Source organism: Schistocerca cancellata, chromosome 11 (genome assembly GCF_023864275.1).
Source record: "Schistocerca cancellata isolate TAMUIC-IGC-003103 chromosome 11, iqSchCanc2.1, whole genome shotgun sequence".
NCBI lineage: Eukaryota > Metazoa > Arthropoda > Insecta > Orthoptera > Acrididae > Schistocerca > Schistocerca cancellata.
In genome coordinates this window covers 165,781,145-165,798,977 of record NC_064636.1, presented here as the reverse complement: position 1 = coordinate 165,798,977, position 17,833 = coordinate 165,781,145, and the positions used below count along the sequence as shown (strand labels likewise).

Genomic DNA, 17,833 nt, shown 5'->3' with positions numbered 1-17,833 from the left:
ACGTAACAATTTAATGAACTGTCGGTGTACATCCTCAGATGATAACGAATACCGCCACCATTCCTGTTCGTTAGTCATATAACTAAACTGTTGTCGGTAAGTAATCGTTTTTTCCACGTATTTCTTTTTCCTGATAAGAGGCATATAACAATGTTACCAGTGCAGTGGCAAAATTGCTCCATTTTTTATGGAATTGGAGATATACCCCGTCATTGCTCGAAAGAAACCGAGAGCATACTGGCAAAATTGAGAGCTACGTCGGGCGCTCTGGATGCCATGTCTGAATCACTCGTCTGTAGAGGCCTTTCAAATAGGTAATGAATTCTATACCTTTTTTGTCAAGCTAGCTGACGTGGCAGTGGGCCAGTAGACTGTTTCCAGAGGGCAGTTGATCGCCCGGTGTGATGGTAAGTGGTATGTGTGTGAGTTTATGTTGCCTGTTGAGGTCTATCTCGAAGGGTGTTGCATTCCAAGGTTGGCTACCCTACTGTATATTGTCAATTGTTACAAATCCCATTAATCCAATTCCAAGGGTGCAAGAAGAGATAGCGGGTGGTTTGAACTATGTCATTGGAATTTATGATTTTTTTTGTTCAAAATGTACAAGTACATCGAATGTCATTCTCTTTTTCCAATGAGAAAACCATAATGGCAATATGCAGTATTCAATATTAACTTTTATAGTACATGCATGACTCTCGAAAACCGTCTTTTCACAGTTATAGTATAGACCATATATAAATATGTGAATCGTAGAATATATTAATTACTTAGAGACTGGTCTCATTTCATTGGGAATTAAATCACTTCAATATAATTCCACGTGTTTTGAGTAACCTAAACTAATGAGAACATTTTAACTGAAATCCCCATTTATGACTAAAAGAAAATGTGTCTGAGCACACGAGACTCCGATTGGCGCCTTATTTATTTTCAACATCTTAATAGTTGCATATCGAAAGCCCATAACCTTCACAGTTTTATGAGGTTGGTGCAATGCCGATATTGCTTATGTTTACGAACGATGTCTTTTCACCATTTATATAATTGGTGTTCTACAAATTTCTACCGATAAGGTCCAATTTTTGCCCGCAGCAAACAGTTTTTTTTCTTCGCTTGATTTGTTCTTACGTAACATTTCCGGCAGTTTTATGTTGGAAAGGATATAAGAAAATGAGAGAACTGCTGCTGTCGAATTGTGAATTAACGAATGCTACAAATTTGGCAGACGGTGATCGTAAACCGGAGCTCTCGAGCCATCAAACGCCACTCATCAGAAATGAAGGTGAACAGCAGAGTTTCGAAGAGAAGATAAAACGAATTCCAGAACAAAAGAAACCGTCATATTCGTTTGAAATATCGCCAGCGAAATCCGAAAAGGATTTCCAACACTTAGTGAAGAGGTACTTTCAATAGTTTGTTCCTAGCAGTAATTACTTCTTGACAAGATTTCCTTGCAATGTGGGTAACTTCATACAGCAACAAAATTAAATGCCTGTTACTTAAATAATGATACTACAGAGATCATTTAAACGTCTATTTTTTTTGAGTAGTTTTATACCATCATAATTTTATGCATAATTACCTTAAGCCTATACAGCAATTCAGATTGTGTGCATGAATGTAAATTGCATGATTGTGTTGTTTTCGAGGAATAGCAAATGCAAATAATTTTTAATTTGTGGCTAAAAAATGTCACGCAACATTATTGTTAATTATACAAGATTTCTGTGTTTTTATCCTTTTGTTGTAAATCAACATAGCATCAGTAGTGACAAAATACATGACATGATAATATGGTGGTATATGCAGTGTCACAAATATGAACAACTTGAACTTTTGTGAAACTGAACAAATAGTCATTGCCTGTATATAAATACCATGTTTTTAGACAGCCATATGAGGACAGTTTTCCCTCATAATTGAATGTAGTAACTGGGCAAATCCTCTTGAGGGATGTTTACAGATAAAGGACCAAACACTTCCATATCGGAGACAGCCAGGAAAAAAATTGAACAGTCTTATCATAGATCAACTCCATATAGTTTCAGCGACATTATGCAATTCCAAATGAATAAATATGACTTACAGGTATGAGAATCAAACAATGGAAAATCCAGGCTGGGATAATGACAGTATTATGCAAAGGATAAATTGGTACTCACCATATACAGGAGATGTTGATTCACAGACAGGCATGACAGACCTCTTCTAAATTACACCCCCCCCCCCCCCCCACACACACACAATGTTACTGCTGTCTGGCCACACTGGAAGCATGATGGGAGAAGCAACAAGTACCAGAGGTAGAGATCATTTGGTAGACCCTGGGTGAGGCTTAAAATTATTGAGCATGCAGAAGTACACTGAATTGAGATGGCACCTGCAGTTATGGCTGCTTTGCACTTAGAAATCTCTCATTATATTGACCTGAATACTTTCACTCAGTATTTTCCTATAACATGGCCTTTTGGGAAATACAACTAAGGTGGAAAAAGTATGCTACAGAAGTGTGCAGTGAGAATGCCATGTAAAGTCAATAACAAAACACATTGCAGAAGTCTCTTCAGTGCTGTGGAATTCTTACACTTAGTTGCCAGTATGGTCATTCCACCAGAAGTGAAAACAAACTCGCCAAAAAAAATTAAAATCGTCGAGCATTGTAGGTGAGTGCATGGCAGTAGAGTTCAAAGGTGCATACACTGTATAAAATGTAGTCCCTGCATGGGAAAACAGTAATTGCTTTGTAAATGTAGATCCAAAAATGGAAGGAAACTTTTGAAAAACAGTTTGAGAAGGCAAGTTTCCTAAGATATGTTGTGGTTAATTTTTCTTTTATTAGTATATCTATTACTAATATGGTACGTAAAATTTAATTGTAGTGGTATAATGCACACATACCTTTTAATACAATCAAAAAATGTAAGTTTTATTGTCCCATTCCATCACCAGAAAACATAAAAGTTTATCTTATTAAAAAATACCATACTAATCCGTATATTCAGTACAAGGATGTGTTATAAGTAAGAAATACCTAGAAAAATAATGTCACATGCAAATAATTAGTAATTTAAAAATTTAATGTGCAATTTCATTTTTTATAGCTTGCCCCATTCCATCACAGCTAGTTTGAAGACACTCAGAAAAACATTAATTATTCCCTAATTTTAATGAACTTCAAGTTGCTGCTTTAAGATACTTAAAAAAAGTGCTATGCTATAAGTTTTCAATGGACTTTTTCTTTCTCGATGTCTCTAAAGACCTGCCATGTGTACTAGATCTTTAACTCAAGAGAAAAGCGAACTCTTGAGATAAACTCTGTGACAGGCCAGGAACTTCTTTTCTATGGTATTGTCCCATCAGGGGCTAGCACAGAAGTGTAAAGAAAGATGTTGATAACATCAATTAAATCAAATGGTCAGAGCTATCAAAACAGAATTTTGAAGCCACCCAGCAGAAGGAAATCAATAAATTTTTACTGAAGTTAGATGGAACAGATAAATATGATAAATTGGGTGCTAATGCAATCCTGGGTGTCTTGCTTGCAGTATGCAAAGCAGGAGCAGCTGAGGAGGTTGTTCCTCTGTACAGACACACTGCAGACCTAGTTAGCTTTCTTCTTCTCAGCACATTTGCTCTTTTGTCCCACATGGTTGCTCCTTGAATCTGTTAATATTTTCATTTCCACTGCCGTTAACTTTTGTTTTTCTTTTTCGTTTCTGCTCTGAATTCTGCTGCACGTGTTGTAAAAGGACGTAGGCTATCATTGTTTCATATACAGGGCTATTATAATAAACGTTCAACTTTCAAAACGCTGTAGAAATAACAGAATGATGTCAAATTGCAACAGAATATTATCAGAGAAGGAGGAAAACGTATGGCAGAAAAAAATTGTGTGAAAATTGATCAATAGATGGCGCTACATGCATCAGAATACATAAATGAAAACACCTGTCCCGACCCACGAAGTTGGTATAAATACACTGGGTACACGGGTTTTCTTCCTTTCGCGTCCACGACGTTTGCCGTGACTGTCTCAATGCAGGATCGTGCTCCGCTTGTAAAGCAGCTGCATTACAAGAATGACGACTGTGCACACGTCGCTCTGCAGAAGTTCCGGATACCGAAAGGTTTGAAAAAAGGCGTCGGTCCGCATACTGTCGTGGGTCTGGAGAAAATGATTCGAAAAGACGGGTTCTTTTGGTGTGCATTCTGGTAGAGGGAAGCAACGAATTGATCCGATGTCGGTGGAAACAGTGGCCACAGCAGTGCAGGAGGAGACGAGTGGCGGTGTGCAAACGTGTAGTGCACGGAGAACTGCCCGAACACTGGACGTACCCGTGAGCACGGTGTGTAAAATCCTACGAAACATCCTTCTTTGCTATCCATTCAAAATTACCCATTTGCACGAGTTGCTTCGTGTCGACTTGCCGGCAAGAGAAACCTTCGCTTTGGAATTTCTGGCTCACACGGAAGTGGACAGTGAGTGGCCGTGGAAGATTTTGTGGACAGAAAAAGCCCAATTACATCTGACAGGATATGTCAATACACAGAATTGTCGAATATGGGCAACAGAAATCCACACGGTAATCGACCGATACCACTTCATCCTGAAAAGGTCACTGTGCGGTGTGGGTTTACAGCACCATTTATCGTAGGGCCATATTTTGTCGAAGACACAGGTGCTTCCAGTCCTGTTACCAGTCCCGTCACCGGTAAGTGCTACGAGTGTCTTTTGCGCAACCACCTCATTCCAGCTCTCCTACAGTGTCGATGTGTGGGTGGGATCATTTGTATGTAAGATGGCGCATCTCTGCACATTGCAAATCCAGTTAAACACCTGCTGAAGTGCCATTTTGGAAATACTAGAATTATCAGCCGCCATTTCCCTACAGCCTGGCTGTCCCGATCACCTGATCTTAACCCGTGTGACCTCTGGCTGTAGGGCTGTCTCAAAGATGTCGTGTTCAGATGTATCGAAGGCACATGGAAATTAATAATCTGATTTGATTTTGATTGATGCTTTTTATGCGGTGTTTGGCGTCATGACAATTAAAAGCCAATGAGACAGATTCTTTTTATGCACTTTTCGGCCTCAGGACAATTAAAAACTGATGTGATTGATGTTTTTTATGTGGTTTTTGGTACCGGGACAATTAAAAACCGATGTGAGTGATGCTTTTTGTGCGGTTTTTGCTATCTGATATGATATGACCTTGACGTGGTGTGTGGGCTTACGTAACCGACAGTATCACACCTGTGTACCCGTGCACACTCAGTAGTACAGTTTGTTTAACATCAGACGTACACCTTAGGCATTGTTGTACGATTCATTTGTCATTTGTAGTCGACCACTGTTAAATTATGATGCTTACAGCCCCATATATTGCTACATTTTGTTTATTTTTCTTCTGCCATACGTTTTCCCGCTTCTCCGATAACATTCCGTTGCAATTTGATGTCATTCTGACCGGTGGTGTTTATTCTATAGTGGTCTGAAAGTTTAACTTTAATTGTAATCATCCTGTATTTTTATTTTCCTGTCAGTTGTTATAAATTTGTTTCTCCATACAGTATTTTGCAGGCATCTGGCTACCATTGCTACCTTTGTCACTTGATTTTTCACTTCCACGGCTAAGTCTCTACAGCTGGTGATAACTGTACCTAGATAATTAAAGCTCATCATTTGTTTAATTGACATGCCAGCTACTTTTAGTTTACATCATACAAGTGCTTTTAATATTACTGTACTCTTGTTTTTTTAGATGATATTTCAGTGTTACATTACTTCACTATTTTATTAGATTAGAGTTGAGTCATTTTTCGTTCCATAGACCCAAAAGTGAAATGATTCTCGTGGGCGTGGAACAAGTCAGAAAATGTAAAATGAAAAAACGTAAAACATTTGAGTATAATACTCATTACCCTAATCATTTGTCAGAAGGTTGTCAAAATAGGTGAATACACTATAGTAACATGGAACTGGTAATATTTAAAGAATTAATACACTGTCAGAATGAAATGTAGTTATGCAATTTTAATAAATTTATCATATAAAAATACCTAATATTTAAATGTTGTGACCAAGTGCAGTCAAAACTGGAATGTAACAGATGTTTTTACTGAAGCTGGTCTAACAGTCCCTGTTAAGATAGTCATATGCAGAGTAGGAGGAGTTGCCTACCAAAAAGTCTTTAAGACTCTGTTTAGACCAAGTTTTTAATGGTTACTGGCAATTTATTGAAAATGAGTGTTCCTGAATATTGGACCCCATTTTGGACCAAGGTAAGTGATTTTACGTCTTTGTGTAGATTGTTCTTGTTCCTGATATTGATACTGTGTATTGAGCTGTTGGTTGGAAATAGAGATATATTACTTGCAATAAATTTCAATAAGGAATAAATACACTGAGAAGCAGTGGTTAGAATACAAAGTTCCTTGAACTGGTTTCTACATTGTTGTTGTTGTTGTCTTCAGTCCTGAGACTGGTTTGATGCAGCTCTCCATGCTACTCTATCCTGTGCAAGCTTCTTCATCTCCCAGTACCTACTGCAACCTACATCCTTCTGAATCTGCTTAGTGTATTCATCTCTTGGTCTCCCCCTACGATTTTTACCCTCCACGCTGCCCTCCAATACTAAATTGGTGATCCCTTGATGTCTCAGAACATGTCCTACCAGCCGATCCCTTCTTCTGGTCAAGTTGTGCCACAAACTTCTCTTCTCCCCAATCCAATTCTTTACTTCCTCATTAGTTATGTGATCTACCCATCTAATCTTCAGCATTCTTCTGTAGCACCACATTTCGAAAGCTTCTATTCTCTTCTTGTCCAAACTGGTTATCGTCCATGTTTCACTTCCATACATGGCTACACTCCATACAAATACTTTCAGAAATGACTTCCTGACACTTAAATATATACTCAATGTTAACAAATTTCTCTTCTTCAGAAACGCTTTCCTTGCCATTGCCAGTCTACATTTTATATCCTCTGTACTTCGACCATCATCAGTTATTTTGCTCCCCAAATAACAAAACTCCTTTACTACTTTAAGTGTCTCATTTCCTAATCTAATACCCTCAACATCACCCGACTTAATTCGACTACATTCCATTACCCTCGTTTTGCTTTTGTTGATGTTCATCTTATATCCTCCCTTCAAGACACCATCCATTCCGTTCAACTGCTCTTCCAAGTCCTTTGCTGTCTCTGACAGAATTACAATGTCATCGGCGAACCTCAAAGTTTTTATTTCTTCTTCATGGATTTTAATACCTACTCCGAATTTTTCTTTTGTATCCTTTACTGCTTGCTCAATATAAAGATTGAATAACATCGGGGAGAGGCTACAACCCTGTCTTACTCCCTTCCCAACCACTGCTTCCCTTTCATGTCCCTCGACTCTTATAACTGCCACCTGGTTTCTGTACAAATTGTAAATAGCCTTTCGCTCCCTGTATTTTACCCTTGCCACCTTTAGAATTTGAAAGAGAGTATTCCAGTCAACATTGTCAAAAGCTTTCTCTAAGTCTACAAATGCTAGAAACATAGGTTTGCCTTTCCTTAATCTTTCTTCTAAGATAAGTCGTAAGGTCAGTATTGCCTCACGTGTTCCAACACTTCTACGGAATCCAAACTGATCTTCCCCGAGGTCGGCTTCTACTAGTTTTTCCATTCGTCTGTAAAGAATACGTGTTAGTATTTTGCAGCTGTGGCTTATTAAACTGATTGTTCGGTAATTTTCACATCTGTCAACACCTGCTTTCTTTGGGATTGGGATTATTATATTCTTCTTGAAGTCTGAGGGTATTTCGCCTGTTTCATACATTTTGCTCACCAGATGGTAGAGTTTTGTCAGGACTGGCTCTCCCAAGGCCATCAGTAGTTCCAGTGGAATGTTGTCTTCTCCGGGGGCCTTGTTTTGGCTCAGGTCTTTCAGTGCTCTGTCAAACTCTTCACGCAGTATCGTATCTCCCATTTCATCTTCATCTACATCCTCTACCATTTCGATAATATTGTCCTCAAGTACATCGCCCTTGTATAGACCCTCTATATACTCCTTCCACCTTTCTGCTTTCCCTTCTTTGCTTAGAACTGGGTTTCCATCTGAGCTCTTGATGTTCATGCAAGTGGTTCTCTTATCTCCAAAGGTCTCTTTAATTTTCCTGTAGGCAGTATCTATCTTACCCCTAGTGAGATAAGCCTCTACATCCTTACATTTGTCCTCTAGCCATCCCTGCGTAGCCATTTTGCACTTCCTGTCGATCTCATTTTTGAGACGTTTGTATTCCTTTTTGCCTGCTTCATTTACTGCATTTTTATATTTTCTCCTTTCATCAATTAAATTCAATATTTCTTCTGTTACCCAAGGATTTCTACTAGCCCTTGTCTTTTTACCTACTTGATCCTCTGTTGCCTTCACTACTTCATCCCTCAAATCTACCCATTCTTCTTCTACTGTATTTCTTTCCCCCATTCCTGTCAATTGCCCCCTTACGCTCTCCCTGAAACTCTGTACAACCTCTGGTTCTTTCAGTTTATCCAGGTCCCATCTCCTTAAATTCCCACCTTTTTGCAGTTTCTTCAGTTTTAATCTACAGGTCATAACCAATAGATTGTGGTCAGAGTCCACATCTGCCCCTGGAAATGTCTTACAATTTAAAACCTGGTTCCTAAATCTCTGTCTTACCATTATATAATCTATCTGATACCTTTTAGTATCTCCAGGGTTCTTCCATGTATACAACCTTCTATCATGATTCTTAAACCAAGTGTTAGCTATGATTAAGTTATGCTCTGTGCAAAATTCTACCAGGCGGCTTCCTCTTTCATTTCTTACCCCCAATCCATATTCACCTACTACGTTTCCTTCTCTCCCTTTTCCTACACTCGAATTCCAGTCACCCATGACTATTAAATTTTCGTCTCCCTTCACTATCTGAATAATTTCTTTTATTTCATCATACATTTCTTCAATTTCTTCGTCATCTGCAGAGCTAGTTGGCATATAAACTTGTACTACTGTAGTAGGTGTGGGCTTCGTATCTATCTTGGCCACAATAATACGTTCACTATGCTGTTTGTAGTAGCTTACCCGCATTCCTATTTTCCTATTCATTATTAAACCTACTCCTGCATTACCCCTATTTGACTTTGTGTTTATAACCCTGTAGTCACCTGACCAGAAGTCTTGTTCCTCCTGCCACCGAACTTCACTAATTCCCACTATATCTAACTTTAACCTATCCATTTCCCTTTTTAAATTTTCTAACCTACCTGCCCGATTAAGGGATCTGACATTCCACGCTCCGATCCGTAGAACGCCAGTTTTCTTTCTCCTGATAATGACATCCCCTTGAGTAGTTCCCGCCTGGAGATCCGAATGGGGGACTATTTTACCTCCGGAATATTTTACCCAAGAGGACGCCATCATCATTTAATCATACAGTAAAGCTGCATGCCCTCGGGAAAAATTATGGCCGTAGTTTCCCCTTGCTTTCAGCCGTTCGCAGTACCAGCACAGCAAGGCCGTTTTGGTTATTGTTACAAGGCCAGATCAGTCAATCATCCAGACTGTTGCCCTTGCAACTACTGAAAAGGCTGCTGCCCCTCTTCAGGAACCACACGTTTGTCTGGCCTCTCAACAGATACCCCTCCGTTGTGGTTGTACCTACGGTACGGCTATCTGTATCGCTGAGGCACGCAAGCCTCCCCACCAACGGCAAGGTCCATGGTTCATGGGGGGGGGTTTCTACATGATGTTCTTGAATTTACACCATAAATTAGTCTTATGACATGCTTTTGCACACTAAAAGCTTTTGCTTGGTTTGATGAGTTACCCCAAAAATATGATCCTATATGACATAACAGAATGAAAGTATGCAAGTTTTTTCATATTTATATCTCCTACCTCTGACATCATTCTCACTGCAAATACAGACTCATTTAGGTGCTTCAGCAGTCCTGTGGTATGCCCTTCCCAACTGAATGTATTATTGAGTTGTAATCCCGTAAATGTAACACTGTCAACCTCTTCTGTCTGCATGTCTTCATATGCTATACACATGCTGGAAGGAAATCGCTTACAGGTTCTGAACGGCATATGGTGGGTCCTTTCAAAGTTTAATGACAGTGAATTAGCTTTAAACCATTTATGAACGTCAGTGAAAATTTGATTAGCAGCCATTTCTAAATCTGTACTTGACTTGCTACTTATTACAATGTTTGTGTCATCTGCAAACGAAACAAATTTAGCATCTAACAATGTAACAGACTCGAGGTCGTTAATGTGCACAAGAAAAAAACAACGGACCCAAGATGGAACCTTGAGGAACACCACATGTAATTAATTCCCAGTCAGATGAAGACTGATTGCTTACTGTGTAGGTATTTTGGAAGACACACTTTGTTTCCAGTTAGATAACACCAATATTTTGCAGTATTTTTTGTGCTGCTTTACAGTGCTAACATCAGAGCTGTTCGTTGATAGTAGATACAGTCTCCTTTTGTACCACATGATATCTTTATGTTCATTGTGTAAAGCATGATTTATTTTTAAACTACTGTTTTGTTTGAATTACCTTTTGCAGAAAACAGTTTTCAAAAGAGGAAGTAACTTTGCTAATGAATCAGAAGTACGATACACATCTATCCAATTCATGTCTTTGAACAGTCTCCTAAAATTCTCAATTTTTGACTGATTTATTATCCTCCTGCACTAAGATTTAATAGAATTTTTTTCATGACAAGTTTCAACATTTAACATGTCATGATCATAGAGCTCATTTATGATTGGTTTTGTGATATGACCGTTTTCCCTAGATTTGTCTACAAAGATATTATCAATAGCAGTCTCAGAGCATTTAGATACCCTAGTTGCAAAGTTCACAGTAGGAATCCATTTGAAGGACAGTGTTATTGATTAAATAATTGTTCACTGACAGATATTTTCAATAAAGCCACATTAGAATCACTACCAACCACTATTTCTTTGCTTTTTACTGTGAGATGGAACAACAGAGCTTCCAGATTTTCTAATGACGAGGTTAAAGTTTTCTGAAGATGCCCTGTATACACATACTACTGTAAAGGACTTACTATGAAATAATACTACTGTTGTACAAGCTTCTAAGTGCTGCTCTGAGCAAAATTTATTAATATCAATATTCTTGAAATCAGAATAGTATGTGACAAATGTGGCAACTCCCCTTGGTTCCATATTTTCTCTACAGAAGTAAGAAACTAACTTGAATCCTGTAACATTTAACATATCTATTAAATTGGTTAAGTAATGTTTGTAAATTAGTTTCATTATTTGCTATCATGCCTAATTCCTTTACGTAGTATAATTTCATTTGTGATTCCTTCGTGTGTTTTATTACCTGTCTCTCTTTTGCCAAGTCAACAAAGCCCAGGTAGGCTGGGTTATTAAACTGTATGGATTTCTCCACAATCTGCCTTAAAGTGAAAATAGCATCTGTTGTGCTCATGTTTTTCCTGAATCCTTGCTGTTCTTCTACTATTTCTATATAATGCTGCATTCTGTCTAATTACGGATGTTAACTATTTTAAGGTGGTATTGAGCAATGTAATTCCCTGGTAATTATGGAATACTTGGTTATCTCGTTTTCATTCTGTTGGTATCCTGCCTTCCTTTGTGATACTATTAAACTATTAAAAAAGGATGAAGTTGTTGATATAATTCCTGTCTCCTGTATTTTATTAAATCATTATATGTGCCACCTGACCATGGAGATTTTCTATTTTTAAGTCTTTTTATTGCAGTGCATATTTCCTTATTTGGTTGTCATCTTCTGTGCTTTGTTGACTAGTTCCAATTTCCACCTTTGCTATGTCCTTATACTGTAATTTAAAATAATTTCCCCACTCAATTTTGCTTAGATTGTGCATCCGAATGTGTTCATTAATATCCTTCTTTTGCCTTTGGAGAATCAGCCATACTTAACTTTGTGATCCGTGCAGGTCTCATTCCAAAGCTTTCCTATATCATTTCCAATAATCCTGTGAGTTTCCAGTGTCATTAACGGTGGGAGCCTTGCCGATAACAAGTCGGCTATACAAGAATTTATGATCTTACCGACAGGTGCGAGAAGCTTTACAGAGACCTTAAAAATTGGTAATGAAGTGTATCACGAGAGTGTCATCGAGATTCGTTTTGGTCTTCGTGCTACAGCTGCAGAAGATGAAGGAGGTTTTGCACTTAATGTTCTGAACAGTAAGGCTGTCCTTATTTTATTTCAGAAACTGTTGCAGGAGCAAGCTATACTGGTCTTGTGGAGATTGGAGAGGATGTTGTAGCATCAGAATTTTAACCCTAACTCTGATAAAAGCATAGGAAAACTTGGATCATTATATTGAATTTATCAAGGAATACCCCATGCTATCCACTGAAGACCCATTTGATCAGGATCACTTTTAAGCACGGACCCATTTCACATCACGAGTGAAGCTCGGAGATGATCTAACAGTTACTAACACCTCCACATCTTCTGTCGGCACGGAACATCATCTCTCGCCTGCCACGTGTGGAGTGTTTACTGCGGAATTGTCGGCCATCCACAGACCCTCTGTTTTATTAAAGATTCTTCCCTTACCCGAGTTTTGTTACGTACGGACTCGACGAGTGGGCTTCAGGCTACCGCTCACCATTTTTCCTGCCACCCCGCGGTCTGTGCCGTCCACAGCCTTATTGCTCATCTCGGTCGACTTCCTTTGGTTTCTAGCCACTTAGGTATCCCAGGCAATGAACTTTCTGGGAGGAGTGATCACCTACCCCCCCCCCCCCCCATTCCCCACGACCCCTCTGGGGGCAGTTTTACAGCTTTACATCGAATCCCTTTTTGCTCAATTGTGTCCCCCCCACATCTAACAAAATTTGCATCATCGAGGAGACTCCTGCCGTGTGGCGTTCTTACCTCTGCATCTCCTGGCAGAAATCTACCATCCTTTGCTGTCTTCGTATTGGCCGTAGTAGGTTGACCCGTGGTTTTTTACTCTGCAGTGAGCTGCGCCCCCCCTCCCCCCTGCCTTTTTGTACTTGTGGGGGCTCTACTCACAGTGATCCACATTTTGCTGGATGTCCACGCCTTTTGGCCCTTCACACTAAATATGTCCCTCCACCTTCCTTGTGTGGTTATGTCGGTTCTCACTTTTCTTCACGAAAGTTGTTCACACTCTCCGGTATAAGTCTCCGAATCTTCCTCTGGAATTAGTCCCTCAGTTAGCATAGGCATCGGTTCGGAGGCCTCGACCTCGCATCCTCACCGGCCACGTTCTCCCTGCCTTTTCTGTACATTTTTGTCCGGTCTGTTCTTCTGTTTTGTTTCTCCTTTTCTCGTGTCTTCTTCCCCGGTGTCGTCCCCTTTCTATCGTGATAATGGAATGGAACGGTGTGTGGGTGTCGGGACAGGTAGGTGGTAGTCCCGTTGCCCCACAGCACGTACTGCTTCTGGGGCACCCCTGCTCTCTCCGTTTCTTCTTTCCTCTTCCTGCTGCCCTGACATTCCTTTTTCCTCGTTGTTTGCGTGTCGACTGGATTTTGCTGTTTGTGTTGTTCATCCCTTGCTTCCTGCCGTCCTAGATCGTGGGACTGATGACCTCACTGTTTGGTCCCTTCCCCCAAACCGACCGACCGGCAATTGCTAACCCCAAACGTGTTGCCCAGAAATGAGGGCTCGCAGCAGTCTGTTACTGAAACTAAACCAGTTTTGTGTTATAACAAAAAGCATACAAGCACTCCTGGTGGAGACCGGTGGTTTAGCGCACAACGGTGCCTCTAGATCTGGAGAGACAAATGTCATATTTGTAACTGACCTTGTTGTGGATCTCTGAACAGGACAGATTAAAACAGATACTCCGTGCCCTTCAGAGTGGTTGGCCAAATACAATCACTTTCTGTGCACTGAAGAAGAACTTGGATCTGCTGCAAAGAATGCGGGCAAGAATTTTCACAATCCTTTCTAAATCTTTCCTTGTGCCTGTTGGAGCAATTTGATGTCTGGAATTTAAGGAAATGTACTGCCCTATTTATCGAATCACTAAAATGGAAGATGTTAGCGATAATGGTATTGGATACTGTTCACTGAACGGTATGTTTAGAGTGAGAATTATCGTAGCTGTAGGGGAATGTGAAATATTCCTGTTGTGATATTTCCAAACTCACATATTTGAATGCTTTGTTGCACTATGCTCTTCATTCCTGAACAACTAAGTTTATGTTGTAAAGTGAGTGAAGTAATAAACTGTCAGGATTTTGACCTATTAATGTGTATGACAAAATGGTAAACATTTATTATTTGTTGTGGCAATATTTATAGCATCCAATATTCCTTTGTACACTCTCTTCTGACAATAAAAAGATATCATTTTAATGTTTTTATGTCTTAAGTAATGACTGATACTTATTAAATTATGTGTTTTTCTTCATATTTCTTCAATTTGCAGTTGGCCTAGTGTGCTTAAAGTGATTACATTATATACAATATTATCCTAATACATCAAGGTATTGACTTCATGGGAAAGGCAGAGATGATGGAGTTGGTTGTGAATTTTATTCACTTTAATTTAATTTGTTTATTTGTCCTTAGAGCAATTGGAACAACAGTATTGGACATGTCAGAAATATTACAGAAATAATATATACATAAATAAAACACAAACAAAGTAGAGTACGATTAGGCGAGGATAGGGCACAGTATTGGCTGTGGCCTAATAAATGTAACCGTACCAGCATTCACATTAGCAACTTGGGGAAACCGTGGAAAACTCGAGTCAGAATGGCCAGACTGGGAATAGATGCCACTCCTCTTGAATGTGAATCTAGTGCATTAAGACTGGCTTAGCCACCTTATTAGTCACACAATTGGAAGTGAAATTACAAATACAAAGGCAACATTGTCATGTTCTTGATAGTTAGAGAAGAATAACCTATTTTTTCCTTTTGCTGTAAATCAATGCAACTCAAACAAATGGTATGGCATGTGATTTTTGATGGAAAGTATCAGGTTACAAATGCAGTTTCCTTTATAAGACTGCCAAAAAACAGAGAGAAAAGCAACTGTAGTGATGTGTTGTCACAGGGATCAAGATGGCCAGAATGTCTTGGTGCATCTGTTCATGATATTCATGCAGTATCTGACACACTGTACACATCCCCTTATACAATAATTTAGAAACAACATTATGTCTCCAAAAATGCTTTTGAATTTAACTGTGTTCGAGGGTAAACAGCAACAATAATTCCTGAGCACATGCTAAGTAATGAAGTCGGTAGACAAACAAGTGATGAAAAGAAATATATTCGTGTGGGTTCCTTCATTGCTGACAAATTTTGGACACAAAAGTTCATTAACCTATTACGTTCTAACAGTAGTCAAAAATGCACAAGAAGTGACCTCTTGAGAAAAACCAGTGTAGACAACAGATTGGAATAGCTGAACTTAATGATACCAGGTGTCAGTTTCACCCCACAATGATGTAGCATGTGATGCCATGTGTGCACCCACAGGAACTGAGTCTGAGCTAGGCAACTGACGGTTGTGAGTTGGTGAAGCCAACAAACGTGAATATGAAATCTTCAATATGGCAATATACTTATCTGTAACATAGCCTGACATCTACCTCAGGTTGAAAAGTTATTTTGGTTGTGAGTTAGTGAATCGGTGTCAGACACTTCAGTTATTCTAACAAATTTACCTTGAAAGTGATATACTTAAAATTCTCAATATTCCTGATATTGATCATCAACAAAGGTTTTTCATTCCCTGTTTCTGACATCAATGACATTTCATAAGCTGGCGTCTTTTTGTTAAAGTGTAAAATTTGTATATTTGTTCATGTTTATTTTCAAAAGAAAACATGCTAAAATGAAATTTTTTCTACCAGTCCCATTAGATCATTTGAAAGAATAGTTTATTTATTAAAATAACAGATGGAAATAAAAAAAAATCAGATTGAACTGTTGACAGTCCTTTTCATGCATGAACAGTTTCAGAATCCAGTTGGGTATAATTTGTATGCTTTGTAACAACATATGTATTTTATATCCTGTCTGAGTCCCATTCTGTCACACATCTATTTTTACTTGCTTACTCAATACTAAAGGACATTTCTATAACTTCATTACACCAAAATTACATTTAAGCCCATAAAATTTTGTGGTCATGGAAAGTATTCCTGTTTCAGTGCAAATTTATTTTGGAATATGAAACATGTTAACTGTCATGCTACCCTGTCACATGGAATGTCCCAATACATTTACTTCCTAATGTTAATTATGGTTAATAACGAGTGAATTTAGAGTGAACTGAAAAACTCAAAACACAAGATTAGAGGGTCCACAGCTTGTGGTCTAGGTGATAGTGTTGGTGCCTCTGGATCATGGAGACCCGGGTTTGATTCCTGGCTGGGTTGGGGATTTTCTCTGCCTGGGGACTGGGTGTTTGTGTTGTTCTCATCATTTCATCATAATAATTCGTGACAGTGGCTAGATTGGATTGTGAAATAATTGGACTGTGTAAAAATTGGGACTTCGTATGGGCGCTGGTGACTGCACGGTTGAGTGCCCCACAAATCAATCATCATCATCATCATCAAACAAGACTAGAGGTGAAAATATTTCTGTACAGGTTATGCATTCCTGCCGTGGGTTCAGAATGAAATATTATATTCTGGTGGAAATATCTATGGCAGATTGGCAGCCGAAAGCTGATGGGAAGTTGAAAATCACCAAGTATTCAAAACTAAAGTAAGATAGTGCTTTAGTGGCCACTCCTTCTATCATTCCTTAGAATATCCAGACTGGAAATGTAAAGCTTATGTTAATATTAAACAAGCTTTTAATTTTTCCAGCATATGAGAAAAAACTTTGACAATTATAGCTTGAATAACATTATTCATGATCATAAGACAAGATTGCATCATTGCCTCGATTTAGATAGAAAGAATAAATTCAAAGCTCGTAACAGTCTTGATTATTGAGACGTGATAATATATAATAAGCTGCCACAGAATATTAAAGAAATTGGCAGTATGTATTCTTTAAAAAAGCTGTAAAACTGTTTTTGCAAGAGCATTGTTTCTACACTTTGGACGAATATCGTAAATGAAAACCAAAGAATTGCTGGGAACACCTAGCATAAGTTATACCTGACATCATTTTTTTTTTCCTCATTCGGTTATTATGTATTTATGTCTGCTATTTCCATATCAACACACCTAGTATATTTATTTAAACAATATAAATTATCTTTTTTCATTTATGTAATATGTATCCAGAGCTTTGTATTTATGTATGTTAGTTCTACATCAAAATACCTGTGCTTATTAAACAATGTAAAATGGCATTTGTTTAGAAAATATTTAGTCTTCATACCACCATGACACCAATGCAATGTATATTGTCTAAGGATGGATAAATAAATAAGTGATAGTGGTCTCTGTAATCTATAAAATTACACAAATTCTCAGTATGAAGTAGTAGGTAAAACAGCAGCTCCGGACACCTACTAGTGGACGTTAGTATGAGGTGTGTCCACCCTTTGCTTTTATGACGACTCGAATCTGCCGGGGATATTTTCAGCGAGGTGTCTGAATGTCTGTGCAAGAATGGCTGTCCGCTCTTCCTCAGGAGCTGAAACCAGAGAAGGTAGTGATGCCGGACAATGAGGTCCGGAGTGAAGTCGACGTTGTAACTCGTCCCAGAGGTCTTCCAGTTAGTTCGTGCTGGTAGTCTGGGAAGGTCAGTCCATATCGGGAATGTTATTGTCTACAAATCATCGCTCACAGATGCCGCTTTAAGATTCGGTGCACTTC

General features: G+C 38.8%; 1 protein-coding gene across 1 annotated transcript in view; it reads left to right on the top strand.

Moving 5' to 3' along the window:
• The first annotated feature begins 404 nt into the window (after positions 1-404).
• LOC126108404 (methylenetetrahydrofolate reductase) overlaps positions 405-17,833 on the top strand; it is a 98,216-nt gene continuing 80,787 nt past the window's right edge. Inside the window, exons 1-2 of the mRNA XM_049913613.1 lie at positions 405-552; positions 1,229-1,403. Of these exons, the coding sequence (XP_049769570.1) occupies positions 405-552; positions 1,229-1,403 (323 nt within the window). The remainder of the gene's footprint in view (positions 553-1,228; positions 1,404-17,833) is intronic.